The sequence below is a fragment of the Hemitrygon akajei genome, chromosome 6, assembly GCF_048418815.1.
Source record: "Hemitrygon akajei chromosome 6, sHemAka1.3, whole genome shotgun sequence".
Lineage (NCBI taxonomy): Eukaryota > Metazoa > Chordata > Chondrichthyes > Myliobatiformes > Dasyatidae > Hemitrygon > Hemitrygon akajei.
This window is the reverse complement of record NC_133129.1, coordinates 42,774,893-42,795,893: the sequence shown is the minus strand read 5'-3', so window position 1 is coordinate 42,795,893 and position 21,001 is coordinate 42,774,893. Positions and strand designations below refer to the sequence as shown.

At 41.6% G+C, this 21,001-nt stretch overlaps 1 protein-coding gene across 7 annotated transcripts in view; it reads left to right on the top strand.

The window, feature by feature from the left end:
• pde8b (phosphodiesterase 8B) overlaps positions 1–21,001 on the top strand; it is a 272,856-nt gene that overhangs the window by 149,067 nt on the left and 102,788 nt on the right. For all 7 annotated transcript variants that reach the window (XM_073048236.1, XM_073048238.1, XM_073048239.1 and 4 more), the window contains exon 2: positions 18,132–18,188. In XM_073048236.1, coding sequence (XP_072904337.1) covers positions 18,132–18,188 — 57 coding nt within the window. The remainder of the gene's footprint in view (positions 1–18,131; positions 18,189–21,001) is intronic.

The window sequence follows — 21,001 nt, the reverse complement described above, 5'->3', positions numbered from 1 at the left end:
ACTCGATATTCCCTCTCAGTTTACTTGAATTGATAATTAATTCCAAGCTAATAGATTTTCAATAAGCCTGTGTTCTTGAATGACTGATGCTTTGTAAATGGATTATGATTTATTAAAGCTCATTTTATTTTTGATGTTAAGTGTTTAATGCAACTTCATTTAATCTTAATAATTAATTTGTGCAAATCAAAATATGCAATGGAAATGAATAAATGAATGAATCGGCTTGAGTTGCAAATGACCTTTTGGGTTTCCAGTAAGTATCAGTTTAAATGCCAGTTGGAATTAAGAATAGGAGATAAAAATTGACCCATCTATGCTATTTGTCTGATTTATCTGATGGACAGTGTATTTCCTCTATAATGGCCTCCAGCAAAGCTTTCACCATCTTTATTTAGTATTTTCCAACAGCACATTTCTCCTTACTCGTCTTACGTTATGGTTTATTTCCTGGCAGTCAATAATTAAGTTTAAAATCCACTATCTTTAGCTTGCAGCACTTTGTTACTTTATATCTGGCAGAGGATTGAGGAGGTGAAGCTACAAACGCTTGTTTGTTTAGGGTACCCTCATCATAGTTCAACATCTCAGGCCCTTCACAGGACTGATCATCAAGCAAAATGTGACACCGGGCAACATACGGAGACGTATGGGCAGATGACTGTCTCTTCACTGCAGAAGTCACTAGCAGTGTGCCAGATGTTGTAGTGTGTGAAGGAAGAGAAGTAGGTGCAGTTACTATTACAAGGGAGAAGGTGCTCAAAAAGCTGAAAGACCTAAAAGTACATAAGTCACCCGAACCAGATGAACTGCACCCTAGGGTTCTGAAAGAGGTAGTGTTAGAGATTGTGGCAGCATTAGCAATGATCTTTCAAAAATCATTGGACTCTAGCGTGATGCCAGAGAACTGGAAAATTGCAAATTTTAATCCACTCTTTAAGAAAGGAAAAAGGCAGCAAAAAGGAAATTATAGACCAGCTAGCCTGACCTCAGTGGTTGGGAAGATGTTAGAGTCAGTTGTTAAGGATGAGGTTATGGAGTACTGGGTGACACAGGACAAGGTCAGCATGGCTTCCTTAAGGAAAATTCCTGGCTGTCAAGCCTGTTGGAATTCTTTGAGGAGATTACAGGTAGGATCGATAAAGGGGATGTAGTGGATGTTGTATATTTGGACTTTCAGAAGGCCTCTGACAAGGTGCCGCACATGAGGCTGCTTACCAAGTTAAGAGCCCATATTTACAGGAAAGTTACTCAGGAGGTTAGAGCATTGGCTGATTGGAAGAAGGCAGGGAGTGGGAATAAAAGGATCTTTGTCTGGTTGGATGCCAGTGACTAGTGGTGTTAAGCAGAGCTCGGTGTTCTTTTGTGCTGTATATAAATGATTTAGATGATGAAATAGATGGTCTTGTTGCTAGATGATACGAAGATTGGTGGAGGGGCAGGTAGTGTTGAAAAAATGGGTAGGGTGCAGAAGGACTTAGATTAGGAGAATGGGCAAAAAAGTGGCAAATGAAGTATAATGTTGGAAAATGCATGGTCACGCACTTTGGTAGTAGAAATAAATGTGGACTATTTTCTAAACGGGGAGAAAATCCAAAAATCTGAGATGCAAAGGGACTTGGGAGTCCTTGTGCAAAACACCCTAAAGGTTAACTTGCAGGTTGAGTCAGTGGTGAGGAAGGCAAATGCCATGTTAGCATCCATTTCAAGAGGTCTAGAATATAAGAGCAGGGATGTGATGCTGAGGCTTTATAATGCATTGATATTGTGTACAGTTTTGGGCTTCTTATCTTAGAAGAGATGTGCTGGCATTGGAGAGGATCCAGAGGAGGTTCACAAGAATGATTCCAGGAATGAAAGGGTTATCAAACAAGGAACATTTGTTGGCTCTGGATCTGTACTCGCTGGAATTTAGAAGGATGAGGGGGATCTCATTGAAACCTTTCAAATGTTGAAAGGCCTAGATAGAGTAGATGTGGAAAGGATGTTTCCCATGGTGGGAGAGTCTAGGACAAGAGGGCACAGCCTCAGGATAGAGTAGCACCCTTTCAAAACAGAGATGCAAAGAAATTTCTTTAGCCAGATTGTGATGAATTTGTCGCCACGTGCAGCTATAGAGGCCAGGTCACTGGGCGTATTTAAGGCAGAGATTGATAGGTTCCTGATTGGACATGGCATCAAAGGCTACAGGGGGAAAGCTGGAAAATGGGGTTGAGGAAGAAGAAAAGGATCAGCCATGATTGAATGGTGAAGTAGACTCTATGGGTCAAATGGCCTAATTCTGCTCCTATGTCTTAAGGTCTTATGACCAAAAACTTGTCAAAAGATCAGGTTTTAATTAACAGCCTAAAGCAGATGAGGTAGAAAGGTTTGGAGATGAAATTCTAGACCTTGACATCTTGGTGACTAAAAGGATGGCTATAAATTGATTGAAATAGTGAAAATAGACAGGCTCATATTGGTCAGAGGATTATGGAACAGATGCAAATTATGAACAGGATCAAAGCCATGAAGGAATTTGAAAACAAGGGTGAGAATTGTAGCTTTTATTCTCTTGGTTAGTAAACACCGAGCTGACTTTGCATGTTCAATCAGGAGCAGCAGAATTTTGAATAATCTCACATTTAAACGGACCAACCAGGAGATTGTCTCAATTATGGATAACTCTGAACATCCTCTACATAGCACCATCCAGAGATAGAGAAGCAGTTTCAGTGACAGGTTACTATCGATGCAATGCTCCTCAGACAGGATGAAGAGGTCAATACTCCCCAATGCCATTAGGCTTTACAATTCTACCGCCAGGACTTAAGAACTTTTTAAAAGCTATTATTAATGCTTTTTGAGATAGTGATTTAGATGCATATCATATATTTTTTTTTACTGAGTTAAGTATTGTATGTAATTAGTTTTGCTACAACAAGTGTATGGGACATTGGAAAAAAAGTTGAATTTCCCCATGGGGATGAATAAAGTATCTATCTATCTATCTATCTATCTATCTATCTAATCAATTGTAAAATAATGATAAGTTTTTATGTCGTTATATCTTAATTTGAAGCACAGAATGTTTTGCGCCAATGGACTTCTTTCTTGCAACACCATTTGGCTAACACGCCTTGATATAAGGACAGTATAATACATGGTCAGAATTACTAAAAGGTAAATTTAAAATATATGAATTTCAGTTTTTGCAGCAGCAGCCCAAATCTTGATATTTGTAAATTAAATTTCTTGGAAGGTCTTAAATTCTGACCAAAAAAAATGACTAAAAGACCATAAGGTATAGGAGCAAAATTAGGCAGTTCGGCCCATCAAGTCTGCTCTATCATTCAATAATGGCTGCTTCTTTTTCCATCTTCTATCAATCTTCTATCAACCTATCAATCTCTACTTTAAATATACCCTGTGATTTGACCTGCACAATCCCCTTTAGTGACAAATTCCACAGATTTTCACCCTCTGGCTGAAGAAATTCTTCTCATCTCAGTTTTAAAGCACATCCTTTTGCCCGCAGATCATACTCTCCCCCTAATGGAAACAACGTCCGGGCATCCAGTCTCTCCAGGTCTTTTGAAATCCAGTAGGTTCAATGTGATTCCCGTGGCCCCCCCCCCCCCCACGACCTTCTGAACTCCATCAACTACAGGACCAGAGCTATCAGTCATTTCTCAAATGTTAAATACTATACCACCAATACTATGTAAAGGAAAACTTGAGTAACTCGTGGAGAAGGCAAGGATGAACAGTACTTAATTGGTTGAACAGAAGAAAATAAGGGCAGTTGTAGGCCATCAGGCCCTTCAAGCCTGTCCACCATTTAATCTGATTTATGACTGAACTATGCTAGACTCATCGACTCCACTGTACCACCTCTCCCTACCCCTCTGTTCCTTGTTCAATCAAATATTTGTTGACCTCCACTTTGGATGTTTCTAATAATGCAGTTGCCATGCCTGCAGATATGCCACCCTCAGCAAGAAGAACATTTTAGGTACCTCAGTTTCAAACAACCAGCCCCCTATCTTGTAGTAGTGTTCCTGTTCAAGACTGCCTCACTACTGAAGACATCCCAGTGGCTCACCTTTCATTCTGTTAAACTTCAAGAAGCTATTTAGTTTCTCACAATAAGACAACTCTCATCACAGGACTTAGCCTGATAAATCTCTTTTAAACTGCCTCCAATGTTACTGTATTGTTTTAAGATGAGGGACCAAAACTGTAGGGGGTATTCCAGGTGACTTCACCAGTGTCTGGTACAATTGCACATAACCCTTCTATTTGTTAACCTAATGCAAAGTACAATGACCTTACAGGTTTGAATGTTCTCCCAGAATCATGTTTATTATCAATGGCTTGTTTGTTTGTTTGTTTGTTTATTAATTAATTACTTAGAGATACAGCTTGGTAAAAGTCCTGTCTGCCCAACTACGACCATATGACCAATTGATCTATTAACCGTAAGTCTTGAAGTATTTGTGCTGCTTATTTTAGAAAGGATATACTGACGTTGGAGAGGGTTCAGATAAGATTCACGAGAATGATTACAGGAATGAAAAGGTTACCGTATGAGGAACATCTGGCAGCTCTTGGGCTGTATTCCCTGGAGTTCAGCAGAATGAGGGAGGATCTCATAGAAACATTCTGAATGTTAAAAGGCCTAAACAGATAAGGTATGGCAAAGTTATTTCCCATGGTAGGGGATTCTAGGACTAGAGGGCACAACTTCAGGATTGAAAAATGTTCTGTTTGAACTAAGATGTGGAGAAATTACTTTAGTCAGAGGGTGGTAAATCTGTGGAATTTGTTGCCACGAGCAGCTGTGGAAGCCAAGACATTGGGTGCATTTAAGACAGAGATAGATATGTTCTTGATTAGCCAGGGCATCAAAGGGTATGGAGTGAAAGCAGGAGAGTGGAGAAGACTGGAAGAATTGGATCAGCCCACGATTGAATGGCAGAGCAGACTCGATGGGCTGAATGGCCTACTTCTGCTCCTGTGTCTTATGGTCTTTGGAACGTGGAAGAAAACTGGAAACCCACATGGAGAACATACAAACTTCTTACAGACAGTGGCGGGAAATGACCCCAGGTCACTGGCACTGTAAACATTTACCCTAAATGCTATGCTAGCGTGATATATAATATTACACAGGTATGCCATTTTAATTTGTTGTTTCATGGCTTCACTACAGTGCAATATGTAAAAAAATATATAAATTACAATAAGAAATGTATATTAAAAATTCAAATAAGTAATGCAAAAAGGAAGCAGAAATAGTGAGCTAGTGTTCATAGGTTCATTGTTCAGAAACCTGATGGTGGAGTGGAAGAAGTTGTCCCTAAAGCCTTGAATGTGTGTCTTCAGGCTCCTGTACTTCCTCTCTGGTGGTAGTAATGAGAAGCATGCATGTCCTGAGTGATGGGGGTCCTTAATAATGGATGTCACCTCTCTGAGGTATCACCTTTTGAAGATGCCCTTGATGGTGGGGTTAGTGCCCATGATGGAGATGGCTGAGTTTGTAATCCTCTGCATCTTTTTTCCAGTCCTGTTCAATGGCCACTACCTACCAGACAGTGACAGTGGTCTCCATGATACATCTGTAGAAATTTGCTAAGAGTCTTTATCGCCGTACAGAATCTTTGCAGGCTCCTAATGAAATATAGCTGGTGGGGCTGGTGTTTGCTGAAACTCCCCAGTTCCACATTTAATGGCACAGTTTGGATATTGTTCATCATTGATGGCATAGTGACCTCTAAGTCCCACATGAACTGTCTGCTTTGGTGAAAACCTCTGGAGCAAGAGTCAGCCTTTCAAGCTTGCTCAAATATTGGTCTCAGCGCTACTTCGCTGCTCCCTCCTTAAACCCTTTCACTGCCCTTAGTATCGATATTTATCCACCTCCATCTTGATCCTCTTTCAGGTTTAAGATTTGGCCCAGTGTGTAATATCCAGGGCAAATTATATCTGTATTTTTTTAATTCTTTAGTGGGTTCAAACTGACTCAAGGCAAATGATTTCAACTTCACTCAACTACAAAAAGCAAACTTCGCTCCAATGAAGTGAAACTTCCTCAATGTTCCCTTGAGAATTAAAGTATTTTTCAGGCTTTGTGTCAAGGTGAATGGTGGTTCTAATTTCAGTAGTGCAAACAGCTGCTGAATCACATCCCAGTGTGAAAAGGCTGTCTTCCAGAGAAAAATGAAGATATTGAAGAAGAGAATTTTCTTTTGTTCAATTATCTTTGTGACTTGGGTATTGCCAAAAATGAAGTTTTATGTCTGGATTTATGTCTCAGCTTGAAAGGTCAACTGCTTGTTCATTTCCATAGATTCTGCCTGGCCTGCTGAGTTCCTCCAGCATTTTGTGTGTGTGGTTGCTTTGGATTGCCAACATCTGCAGACATTCTCGTGTTTAAGATCCATGACATATTCTAAATTGCCCTTGAGGAGGCAATGGTGATTTACCTTCTTAAACTATTGTACTAGTGAAGGTTCTCGCATAGTGCAATTGAGAAGGAGGTCCCAGAATTTAGACCTATCAGAATCAGAATTGGGTTTATTATCACTGACATTGTTGTCCTGTGGCAGTAGGACTGGGTAAGACAAAATGACTGTAAGTTACAAAAATAAATAAATAGTACAATATAAGAATAACGAAGTTGTGTTCATTGGTTCATAGATCATTCAGAAATCTGATGGCAGGATGGAAGAAGTTGTTCCAAAAGCACTGTGTGTGGATCTTCAGGTACCCAACAATGATGCAGGCACCAGAGAGGGGTAACTTTTTGTGTGAAGTTCCCAAGGAAATCATCAAATAACTGTAAATAACTAACAATATAATTCTGTCAAGATGGTGCACAATTGGGAGGGGAGCTTCCAGATAGAATTTAGAATTTATTTAAATTTTACATCCATCCCACAACTTAAGGGAGTAAAAATCTTTGCGTTATGACTCCATTGCAGTGTACAGACATGTGAATTTAAAAGTCTAATGTCTTGTAGAAAGAATCCGTCCCATAGCCTGTTGGTCCGGCTTTAATGCTGCGGTACTGTTTGCCAGCCAGAAGCAGCTGAAACAGTTTGTGGTTGGGGTGACTGATTTCCCTAATGATCTTCCAGGCCTTCTTTACACACCTGCTGCTGTAAATGTCCTCAATGGAGGGAAGTTCACATTCACAGATGCACTGAGCTCTCCGTACCACTCTCTGCAATGCCTAGTGATCAAAGTTGGTGCGGTTCCCATACCAGGCGGTGATACAGCCAGTCAGGATACTCACAATGGTGCCCTTGTAGAAGGTCTTGAGGATTTAGGAGCCATGCCGAACTTCTTCAGTTGCCTGAGGTAGAAAAGACGCTGCTGTGCTTTTTTTGCCACAAAGCCGGTGTGTACAGTCCAGTTGAGATCATCAGTGATGTGTATACCGAGGAACTTGAAACTACTCACCCTCTCAACTGCAGTCCCACTGATGCTGATCGGGGTGAGCCTGTCTCCGTTCCTCCTGTAATCCACAATCAGCTCTTTTGTTTTTTGGACATTGAGGGTGGTGTTCCTATAACGGTCCATGAACCAATGTACACCACTTCATTATTCTTGTCTTGCACTATTTATTTATTTTAGTAACTTATAGTAATTTTTGGACGGTGGTGTTCCTATACACTTTGTACCTTTGTCTTTCTTGGTGGAGGTAATCTCTGGGAGGTGCGGTTGGAGTCGTCTGTTGGAAGTGCCTTTTGGAGAGGGTACACATTGCAGTCAATGTCAGCTGGTGGTAGAGAGAATAAACATATCAGTTGGTTAATGCAGTGCAAGCAATTTTTTTGTGAGTTGTTGGTGCTGCACTCATTGGCGCTGGTGGAGAGTATTCCATCATGTTGTTGTTTTGTACCTTGTTAATATGGAAAAGCTTCAGGGTATTAAGAGGTGATTCATCCAGTGCAATTCGACTTTCTTTTGTAGCCATGGCATGCTTTTGTTAGCACAGTGGAGTTTCCGGCTAATAATGGTGGGGAACTCAGCAATGCTAATGTTGTTGAAGGTTACATTCCCTCTCGGTTGCTGCTTTTGCAATAAGACATCATAAGCTAATTTTTTGCAATTTAATTCCAGTTTACAGAAAGAATTATAGGCAATAGAAACATTGAAAACCTACAGCACAATACAGGCCCTTCAGCCCACAAAGTTGTGCCAAACATGTCCCTACCTTAGAAATTACTAGGCTTACCTATAGCCCTCTAATTTACTAAGCTCCATGTACCTATCCATCCTTTAATCCATCCATTAAACTTGGATAGGTCTTGTGGCTGGGAAGCATAGCGAGAAAAATAGTGTGGTCATTGATTACCTATGCAAAATTTAGCAAGGCCAACTTAGGGTCTTGTCAGTTCTAAACAATTCAGTCTCCTAAGAAATAAATCTAAAGATGCAGCAGCAATAGGAGCTTCCTTATAAATGCATTTGTTTTATCTTTTACAAGCTATGCTTTCTTATACTCATAGACACACAAGTGGTACTTGACACAACTGCTATTGAACCTTTTCGCTGCCTGATTACACTCCCTGACTGTATGCAGTTGAGTGCACCTCAGAGGAAATTGTTCCATCCTCCCATTGCTGTGGGTAGCCAATAAATCCCAGTAAAGTGGAAAGGTAACTAACTCTCAAATGACTGTGTAGTGAGGTGGTGAAATGGTCATTTCAGAGAGGATGTTTGGGACAAAGACTGTTTCCACAGAAATTTCAGACCACCAGATTTTTCAGACTGGCTTGGCAGAGGGTTGACCCATGCCTGATCCTCTTTACTGTGCGAAGTTGCTTAAATCAGCCATGCGTGGGATAGCATTTCCAACTAGAAATGTGATTTGCACTGCCAACCTGAGGCCTGATGACCTTTGTACCTGATAAAAAGATTGAAAAAAGAAAGAACAATTTTCAGGATCACCTTTCTGTGTCTGGAGCTTGCAGCTTAAGAGTAAGGTCATGCACACTATTTCTGGTGAGGGTTTAGATTTCTTTTGTATTTTGCACAGAGATGTGAGAAGATGTGAATGCTAACTGCCCATCAGACACTTCCCCAGACTGTAGGTTCCTTATTTAACTTCACGGGTCATATTGTAGATTCTACAATACAATATTGCAGGGAAGAAATGGATCAGATTGCTCCTATGCAAGATAACAATCTGAAATGTCACTGCAGAGGCTGTCTGTCCTGTTCAGCTTTTTCTGTTGGAAAGGGGATTGAAACGATTTTAAAGAGGGTAAGACCATGTAAGTATTACCCCCATCCAGAGACCTAGTGATATTTTAAACCTCTAATGAAAGACCAAAGGATTACCTTTAAACCTTAGCCACTCAATGGAAACCAGGCAAGTAAATAATCTCAGTTGATGGACAGCCACCAGCAACCCATTGAGGCTCTATCGTTTCACATATTTACCGGTGTGTTTAGAAAGCTGGCTAAGCTGTTCCACCCCCCCCCCCCCCACCCCTTCCAAAACAGAGAGGCTTTTTGAGATTATTCACATTGCAATATGACTGACAGTTCAAGAATGGGATAAACCAAATTAACACACACACAAGTTACCGGAGGAACTCAGCAGGTCAGGTGGCATCTATGGAGAGGAATGCAGAGTCAGTGTTTCAGGAATGAGGAAGAAACCAGAATAAGAAGGTGGGTGAAGGGAAGGAGTACAAACTAGGTCTGCAGTTGAGAGGGTGAGTACTTACAAGTTCCTCGGTATACAGATCACTGAAGATCTCACCTGGACTGTACACACCAGCTGTGTGGCAAAAAAAGCACAGCAGCGTCTTTTCCACCCCAGGCAACAGAAAGCAGGTGAAATCTGGTGAGCAGGAAGGTGGGTGGGTGGACAAGGGGGGCATGAGGTGAGAAGCTGGGAGGTGATAGGTAGAAAAGGTAAAGGGCTCGAGAAGAAAGAATCTGATAGGAGAGGAGCGTGGACCATGGGTGAGAGGGAAGGAGGAGCACCAGAGGGAGGTGATAGGCAGGTGAAGAGAAGGAAAGGGGTGAGAGGAGCATCAGAAAGGTTACCCAAATTCTAGGCAATAGATTTCATGCCATATTATAAACATTTAGTGACCATCACTACTTATCATATGCATTTTTTCTGACTGAACAGTAGCCCAGTTCCGAAGGTAAAAAAATAACATGAAAACAGCTGCTGGAACTTATTTCCCAACTTTTGGCAATATTATTCCCATTGGTGAGATCACTGACTTGACGGCTAATTAGTCTATCTTGCATTAGTTTGCACAGGATCGTGTTCTTTATACCAGATACATTGCATCAGTGCAAAAGTACGCAATACGCTGCTATTGCATAAGCAGAAGATGCAAATACCCAGGCAAAGCTACCCTAAATTTAAAGGTGGAGGATTTAATAATGGTGTCTAGAAAACAGGGTTCACAATCAGTCTCAGCCTTGACTCCTAGGTCTCAAGATAGATAATTTCCCCCAGTGGCTTAAGAATTCAGATCTCTTGACAAACTAGTATACAATCCACATTATGTCCTCCTGACACAATTTAAGCAGCCAGATTTTTGGGAGAAGAGACAACATCAGAGAAACTGGCAAATATAAATATGGTCTTAAACAAATACTGATTTTTTTCATTCACTGTCACATCAGCCTTCACCACTTACTTGTGAAAGACTTATTGACATGATGGAATTCCTTCAGCATGCACTGGTAGATTTCAATCAATATTCTCTTACTTCAGTGCTTATTATTCCCACATCCGACATTAGGTTCTGCAGTCATTTATTCTGTATATTCAAAACCAGACAGTTTAATTTGCTAGAAAATAAAGTTGTTGTAAAATGACTGCCAAGACTTTTCTGACAATACCCTTGATCCAGTCTATGCTGTTGTCCATATCAGGAATTACAAGAAGGTTGACCTCTTCCATGCTTTATCAGGATCTAACCACTACAGACTGATCACCGCCTACTCATTTTTTCTCCATCTATCTAGCCTTGGAAAAAGCAATGTCAACAAAAATTCTGCTGCAGCAAAATCAATAACAAAGGACTCAGAGACCTCATAAAGAAGTCTTTTCCCAGTCAACACCTTGCAACTAGTCTATGACTCCCAAATGACTCGAGCTACAGAGTATTTTAATTACATTTGAATTTCAATTCCCATTCCAGTTCTGGCATGATGATCCATGGACGCCTCTTGTGCCAACATGAGGCCACCCTCAGGGTGGAAGAGCAACACCTTATATTCCACCTGGGTGGCCTCCAACCTGTTGGTATGCACATTGATTTCTCCTTCCAGTAAAAAAATCCCTCCCCTCACCTCTTCTTCTGTTCCCCACTCTAGCCTCTTCTTACCTGCCTATCACCTTCCCTGGGTCTCCTCCTCCTTTCCTTTCTCCTATGTTCCACTCTACTCTCCTATCAGATTCCTTTCTCTCCAGCCCTTTATCTTTCCTACTCAGTCAGCTTCATCTATCATCTTCTAGCTATCCTCCTCCTCCTCCTCCCTCCCCCCGCCTTCTTATTCTGGCACCTTCCCCCTTCCTTTCCAGTCCTGACGAAGGGTCTCTGCCCAAAACATCAACTGTTTATTTACTTCCATAGATGCTGCCTGACCTGCTGAGTTCCTCCAGCATTTTGTGTATGTTGCTACAGAGTATTCACATTGTTAGTCCAATTTGAGACCCACTGTGATTAATACCTATGAATAGTTTCTTAGTTGAAAGCCCTAAGACTAGTTTGATAAGAGCAACCAGGAGTTTCAAAGCATTCTTAAGATCAGCTGCAGTGTAAACAGCCTGCTGAGCACTGATTAGTCAACAAGACAGTCAGTACCTCCAGGAGTAGTTCAAAGCTATCTTCAACTCGGGCACTCAGATTTGCTTGCTTCTTTGACAAATCTCACACATAAAGAGTCTGTTACAATTTTAGTATTACTTCAGCTTGGCAAGAGGTTGAAAAGATCACTCCGCATTTGAAGTATCATAAATCCCCTGGCTATCCCACTGGAGACATGAAGATATGGTGGAGTTGTATTCTAATATGAATTCCCTGACCACATTTCCCTCATCTAGAAAGAGAAAAGCAGGCCTGGGGATCTCAGGGATGCAAGAATTATGACCAATGTCATGAAATGGTTGCAGCAACTGCAGAGTAATCTTGATATTGTCCACAGGGAAAATCATTGCAATAACCCTCCTAGACCACTGTCTCCCAGGACCACAGACAGATTCCATTGGTCAGGAGGCACATTGGGTGCTCTCTGCATCACACAACATTCCCAAGGAAAGTGTAGATGGCATAACCAATGACTATATATTGCTTTTTGCTACTCTACAACAGGGATTCATGGATAATGAAAAATTTCTTTCTTTTTATTTTCTCTCTCCCCTCACCCTCACCTTCTCAACCTCACCCTCACCCTCTCACCCCCTCACCTCCACTTTCCCCATATCACCCCTCCCGCTCCCTCCCCCAACAACAGTCTGTAGCGGCACTACAGACTGTAACATCGAAACAGTGACGTTTTGTCTTCCCTCTCACTGTGGAAGGAACGATGTCTCTCTTCCTTGTTAGTGAGAGAGAGAGAGAAAGAGAGAGAGAGAGCAAGAGCCTGAGGGATGTTGAACTGTTGGGATGGACAGTTAGTTTTTGATGGACTGTAGGCCATGGTCTCTTTTTGGGGTTTTGCTGTTTATCAACTGTTTATTCACTTCCATAGATGCTGCCTGACCTGCTGAGTTCCTCCAGCATTTTGTGTATGTTGCTACAGATTATTCACATTGTTGGTCCAGTTTGAGACCCACTGTGATCAATACCTATGAATAGTTGCATGATGGGTGGTGGAAGTGCTGATGCTTTCTGCTGGAATAAGTGGGGGGGATGGGGAGGGTTGATGCTGCTTGTGGATGGGAGGGGGGCAGGGGCTTGTAAGAACCCCAAAGAGAGGGGGGGGAGAGAGGGAGGGGGAAAGGGGGCAGGGGTTTTGGAGTTCTTACAGAAAAAATGTAAAACCCCAATTTTTTCTGTCATTCATTCTTTGGGGGTTTTCTTCTGTTTCGAGGATGTCTGCGGAGAGTAGGAATTACAGATTGTATATTGTATACATTCTCTGATATTAAATAGAACCTTTGAACCAATGTGGCTGGCCTCAGGAATTCATGATCATTGACTGTCTGCCGCATGAAGACGTGTAAGCCGAAATCCTCCTTTCCACCACAGGCCCAGTCCCATTCTGAATGGAAACAAACATTGTCATTGCAACAACCCTCTTCTTAGTGTTCTTCATTGCACCTTGCCTTCAATCCACAGGATGGGTGCAAAATTGTTTAAATTAACTTTCCTCCAGAAACCAAGATCACACCAATTTCAGTCATCAGCTGCAGTATCCAAAAGCCATCAGGGTATGTGCACAGCTTGGAGGCCAAGGTCCAAATCAACGTTTCTTATTTCACCTAAGTGTACAAGAAAACTGGCCATGCACAAAACCAATGTGAGTTGAAGATCCTGATGCAACTTTTCCTCGCCTCTCTGTAACTCTCCCACAATTATATCAATGCTACTGCCTTTCACTGGCAGAATTAACATAGCAACGTCAACTTCCTCTCCTGAATCAGCGGACACAGCACTGATCACATCAACCAGCACAGGTGGGAAGGCCACGTCATCTGTGTGACTGACACTAGACTCCCAAAACGTCACCAAAGACTCGAGCAAATTTCTAAAGATGTACAATGGAGAACATTCTGACTGTTTGCATCACAGCCTGGTATAGAGGCTTCAATTCACAGGATTGGTGTAGACTGCAGAGGGTTGTAGACTCAGCCAGTTCCATGACAGGCCCAACTCTCCCCTGTACAAAGCCATCTTCAAAATGCGGTGCCTCATGGAGATGACATCCATCAGCAAGGATCTCCATCATCTCGGCCGTGCCCTCTTCTCATTACTACAATCGGGAAGGAGGTGCAGGAGACTGAAAACCTACAGACAATGATTCAGGAACAGCTTCTTCCCCACCCACCATCAAATTTCTGAATAGTTCACGAACCCTTGAACATTATACCATTACTCCTTTTTGTTGACACCATTTACTTATGTGATTTAATGCCTTTGCAATGTATTGCTGCCACAAAACATTTTGCATCATATAAATTAATGATAATAAAACTGATTCTGATTCTGAGCTCCATTGTGGCAAGGAATTTTCGAGAGGCCAGCGAAAATGGTGCAAGGATGGCCTTGATGCCTCCTTGAAAATGTTAAGACATGCTTAAAGTCACTCAAGCTGGTAAAATAGCATCCATGAAGGAACATCATCTGTCCAACGAGAGCATGAGGAGGCCGTGAGCAGACTACAGAGATGGCTTACAATCATTTTGATAGTTCACCCACCAGCCCCATCGAGTATGGTCTGTTTCAGAGTCAGCTGCGTGAATTCATTAGCCACCTTGCAAGCCACAGAATTGCACTGGATGCAAATCCTCCTCACTCCTATAGGACTGTCTCAGGAGAAGAAGGCAGCCAAATATAATGCCCTGATCATGCAAGATTCATTGGCATTTGCTGATTTTATTAACTCGGTTGAGTGACAGTGCCTCTGTATTATACTGCACTTCTGCTGCCCTACTCCTCGGCAATTAATTATTAACAGGAAAGAAATATTGCACCGTGGTCTCATAGATGAGTAAAACAAAACTAATATAACATGCTAAAAAATGAAGCATGGTAGCAACCTCCAGATTTTTGTTTATAGCTGCAATCATACAGTATATGCACAAGAAGTTGTATGGTATCATATAGTACTAATGATGGACATTGACACTTTCCCATTATAACAGTCACAAAATATTGTCAAGAATATGTCCTGGTAGTGTCCTACTCTATTTGTTATAAAAGCTTAACATCTTCCCTACAATTAGTAAATGACAAATGTGTTTTCTCTTGTAATTCTTTCCCCAAGCTAGGAATTGACAGAATACCATAAGATCATAAAACTTAGATGTAGAATTAGACCATTTTACCCATCGCGTCTGCTCTGCCATTCCATCATGGCTGGTTTATTATCCCTCTCAACCTCGTTCTCCTGCCCTCTCCCTGTAACCTTTGACATCCTGACACCCTGACTAATTAAGAACACATCAACCTCCACTTTAAATATACCCAATGACTTGACCACCACAGCCACCCGTGGCAATAAATTCCACAGACTCATCACCCTCTGGCTAAAGAAATTCCTCCAAATCTCCCCTCCAAAGGGACTTTTGCTGATGACACCACTGTCATAAGCCAAATCAACGAATAGGAGGGCTGAGTGATGTCACAGCAACAGCCTCTTTCTCAAAGTCAGCAAGACCAAGGAGACTTCAGGAGAAGAAAACCAAAGGTCCATGAGCCAGTCCTCACTGGGGGATCAGAGGTGAAGAGGGTCAACAACTTGGCCTGGGCCCAGCACATAAAGTGCAATTACGAAAAAAACACAGCAGCACCTCTATTTCCTTAGGAGGTTGCGAAGATTTGACTTGACATCTTAAACTTTGGCAAACTTCTATAGATGTGTGGTGGGAAGTATATTGACTGGCTACATCCCAACTTGGTATGAAAAGATAATTCCCTTGAACAAAAAATCCTACAAAAAGTAGTAGATACAGCCCAGTCCAGCAAGGGTAAAGCTCTCTCCACCACTGAACACACCTATATGGAGCATAGTCATAGGGAAGCAGCAACCATCATCAAGGAACCTCACCAACCAGGAAATGCTCTCTTCTCACTGCTGCCATCAGGAGAAGGGTACAGGAGCCTCAGAACCCACAACACCAGGTTCAGGAACAGTTATTACTCCTCAGCCATCAAGCTTCTGAACCAGAGGGGATAACTTCATTCCACTTACCCAATCACTGAACTGTTCCTAAATCCTACGGGCTCACATTCAAGGACTCTTCATCACATGTTTGTGATATTTATTGCTTATTCATTTTGTATTATTATTATTTTTCTTTCTCTGTGTATTTGCACAATGATTGTCCACCTTGTTGGTGCAGTCTTTCATTGATTCTATTATGGTTATTGGATTTATTGAGTATGCCCACAAGAAAATCCCCTTCAGGGTTGTCTATGTTGACAGAAGTGTACTCTGATAATAAATTTACTATGAACTTTTGAATTTTGAATTAATGGAGAAGAGAAATGTCTAGAGTGAATTCTAGAGTTTAGGGCCTATATAGCTGAAATTGTCAATCTATAAATATGCATTTAAAGTAAGATATTCCTTCTATTTTGAGGCTGTGCCTTCCGGTATTACAGTCCCCCACTATAAGAAACATCCTCTACCCATTCACTCTACCTAGGCCTTTCAAAATTCAATAGGTTTCCATGAGATATCCCTCATTCTTCTTATCAATGATATGCCCCCCGTTTCTTCTTGTACAGTAGCTGTTCACTGCAAAGTTCAAAGTAAATTTATTGTCAAGGTATATATATGACACTATATACAACCCTGAGATTCATTTTCTTGCAGGCATTTACAATAGAACAATAAAATACAATGAAAAACTACACACAAAGTCTGACAAACAACCAATGTGCAGAAGAAAACTGTGCAAACACAAAGAACTAAGTAAAGAAATAACATTGAAAGCATGAGCTTCAGAGTCCTTGAAAATGTATCCATAGGCTGTGCAGTCAGTTCAGAGTTGAGGTGAGTGAAGTTTTCCACACTGGTTCGGGGAATGGATGGTTTAGGCTCCCCGTACCTTTTTCCTGATGGCAGCCGTGACGAGAGCATAGCCTGCATGGTGGTGGTCCTTGACGATGGATGCTGCTTTTTGCTGCACTACTACTTGTTTCTGAGTGCAGCATTTAGTCAAAAATTCACTCAGTTCAACCTTCCACCTGTTACGACCCCCATAACTGGGTGTCTTACCAGCAAATATAGGAGTGTCCGTTGGAGTCTGGTGATACTATTTTCAACAGTATTTATTAGTAAAAATACACAAAAATAATATCAATGCAAATATACAGATAATATACATCATCAATACTAAACCTAAAAGTGCGGGTATAATAATAATCAATAAGAAATAAGCTCTATAGTTGTCTAGGGGATAATGAATTGTCAGATGGAAATATAAAGTTCAGTTCAGTTCATGCAGGCTGCGGTAGTTGTTGGTCGCAGTGTTTCAATTGTTGGAGAGAGAGAGAGAGAGAGAGAACAGTAACAGCTATTGACTTGCCGACTTTCCTTTACGATCTTGATCCGTCGATGCGTTGTTGTTGTGGCCATTCACGTATGACCCCTCCGTCCTTTAGCTAGACCATTCCATGGAGGACTCGTCACCCAGGCAAGGGTGGACACACACACAAGCCCCCACCGGTCTCGTAGCGTTTCTCCTGGTGTGTCTGAGGGTTGTTCCCCAGACCTTACTTTTATCCTCACTCACAGGGTCTCAGGTGTCAATCAGGTTGGGATGATGCAACCCAACAACCAGACCACTCTGGTTGCCCCCTGAGGGGTTTCAATGAATAGAACAGTACTCAATAAACAATCCTTCTCCAAGAGACAATAGCAGTAATCAGTGGTTCCGTTCTGCTTTTGTTAGGAGGAGACATTCCACTTTGTGTATCTCTGAGTTGTCTCTCTCTCTCATTAACTGACATGAGCTGTTTATCAATAACAACTGCCTTGGCAGCTTTCCTGTGTCTCTCTCATCTCCCTTGATAACAGCATCGGAATAGTAGCAATTTGCGATTCTCCAAAGGGGGGGGGGCATTGGCGATTCTGTACCCTTCTGCCCATCAGAGTTGTTCATCATTCGTAACACACCCAATCAAACACTTGCAGGCATACCCCTTACTTGTGATCCTGGCAAACAAAATGCTACATCAATAGCAGCAAAACAATAAATAATTCCTTATAATGAAAGAATCTGTAGGCTTTGGGACTTCTGCACTTTCCATGAATAAATACAATATGTTGGTGCATTGGCTTATCTTTTAAAAGCTGTAAAATTGTTTCTGATCTGATTGTTGTAAAACAATATGCAAGGTATAAATTACACTATTTTACTTTACAATTTTACTGCCATGTGGCTTCACCAGTGAACTTTCTGTTGACTGTATTAATTTTCCCCCTTACAGGTTGCATCTACAGAAGTACGTTTTGGACCTATGAGACTGATACAAGATCCTTTTCAGGTGAGAAATTGTGTTGGGTGCTTAACATTTTAGTGGTAAGGGCCTTGGAAGCGTGCTGTACTGTTCTAAGTTTGCAATTTGTACAGTGATATGATCGCGGGTGGATATTGTACCAGTGATCCAACTTCCTGTCTCTCATCCACATGTTAAGTAGATACCAGGAGATTTTCTTTCCTGTAGGAACTGGGTGTCTGCCTGTGATGTATATGAATGTAGTGCAATCACTCGAGTGGGGTATGATGTTCTCCTAAGGGGTTGTCTATTGGTGGATCCTCATGTGACTGTAGAGGGATGCACATATTCAGGTGCAGTGTGGGTAAGTGTAAACAGTAGCTGTGGTTAGAGGTTGGGTCTTTTGGTTGTTCAGTTTCCCTTTTCACAGTTGCCGCTTGTTTCCTCTGGCACAGCGGAGGTCAATCTCATACAGTGCAGCTCCCTCTTGAACAGATTTCCTCCAGGCATTTCTATTGAGTGCAATGTCTTCCTAGTTTTTTGATGTAATGGTGAATTACTTTCAGGCTGATTTTGATATTAACTTTCAAGCATTTCCTTTGCCCACCATCAGCTTGCTGACCTTCCTAAACTGGAAGTAAAGATTCTACTTGGGGATTTGTGTGCTAGATGTCCAATTGATGTGACCCATCCATCGGAGTTAGTGTTTCTTTATCATGGTGGAAGTGCTGTCCATGGTTGTGTATACCAGTACACTGGTGTTGGTGCATCTTTAAGGAAGGTTTTGAAGGACAGATACATTATATACATGTATATCACCTTAAACAAAATGGTTCTCAATAATAATCTGAAGGGGCCCCTACTCTATAAATGACAATTTTCACTAGTTTCAAGATGCTTATATAGTTGTCATAACAACGATGTTCTGAAACAGTTTTTGATAAAGGATAGAAATGTCAGATTGTGAAAAGTGTACAATATTACAATTGTATGAGTTCTGACAGAAAACAATCTTTTGGAGCCAGTCTGCCATCTGTTATCATCATTGCCTTGCTGCATGACATCAAAAGAATTGTTTGCTTTGTTGTTGATGAAACAGAGCAGTAACCTTCCTCCCCGAAAGGTGAATAGTCAATAAGTTCTCTGGAACAGAGAGTTGGACCCTTTTCAGGATGTGACTAATGAAGTAGTCCAGGGATCTGTTCTTGGTCCTCAGTTGTTTTTTGTTTAATGTCCTTAGGGAGGGAACAAAATGTAAGGTCTCCAAGTTTGATAATGATATGAAAATAGGTAGAAGGGCTTGTGGTGATGAGCACATTGTGATACAGCAACGGGATATAAGTAGAATGAGAGAATATACAAAATCCTGACAAATTGTGGGGGGATGAGCTAATGTGGGAAGTGTGGGGTCATGCACTCTGTTAAGAGGAAACAAAAGATGAACTAGAGGGAACAGGTATTAGGTGAGAGGGGAGAGATTAATCAAAGATATGAGGAGTAGGTTTTCACACAGTATACAGATATATGGAATGAGCTGCCCAAGGAAGTAGTGGAGGCAGATACAATTACAATATATAAAATGTGTTTGGGCAGATACTTGGATAGGAAAGGTGAAGAGGTATATAGGTCCAAAGTGGGCAAGTGGGATTTGCACAGAAAGATATTATGGGGAAAAGACGGGAGAACGGGGTTGAGAGAGATAATAAATTGGCCATGATCAGAAGCCAGAACAGACTCTATGGGCCGAATGGCATTCTGCTCCTATGTCTTATGGCATGGGTGAGGGCCAAATGGGCCTATTACTGCACCCTATAATTCTACATGTAAGTGAAGCAAATGAATGAAGTTCAGAGGACACAGGAGCTCTAGTGCATAACTCACAATAATTCTCAGGCAGGATCAGCATGTAATTATGAAGGCAATTGGCATGTGAGGAGTGTACCATTCAGAAAGCAGTTAAACAGGGTGTTTGTGAGGACACAGCTGGAATACTGTGCTCTGTTTTGGTCTCCTACCTGAAAGATGGGATATATTAGGTTTGGAGGCAGGATATGGATTCCCTGTAAGGAGTCTGTACCCATGACCGTGTGGGTTTTCTCTGGGTGCTCCGGTTTCCTCCCACAGTCCAAAGACTTCCGGTTGGTAGGTTAATTGGTCATTGTAAATTGTCCCGTGATTAGGCTAGGGTTAAATGGAGGGGGGATTGCTGGCCAGCACAACTTGAAGGGTCAGATCCTGTTCTGTACTATTTCTCTATAAATTAGTACAGTAGCATTGGAGGGATCAACGCTGGTACAATGAAGAGTGCAGGAGGACATGCTAGGAACAGTACTGGGCATACCTTGGAATGAGTGATCAAGCTGGTGAAGCTACAAGACAGGGGCCACGTGCATGCCAAGCCACATAAATGGTATGCAGTATGCAGCACTAAGTAATCCCAAAGCAAATGGATCAGATACAAGCTGTGCATTTCTGCCTCTTTTCGGTTGTGAATAGTAATGGACAATCTGGAGGATGACGCTCCACAATATCCCCACTCTTAATGTCGAGGGAGCTCAACATATCTGTGCAAGAGGGAAAACTGAAGCACTTACACGAATCTTCAGCCACAAGTGCCGAGTGGATGATCCATCATGGCCTCCTGTGGTTCCCAGCATGATAGAGCTTAGTATTCAGGTAATTGAATAGCTCCATGTGATATCATCAAAGTTCAAAAGTAAAAGTAAATTTATTATCAAAGTACATATATGTCACTACATACAACCCTAAGATATGTTTCCTTGTGGGCATACTCAGTAAATCCTTAGAATAATAATCATAATAGAATCAATGAAAGTCTTGGGCATTCAACCAGCGTGCAA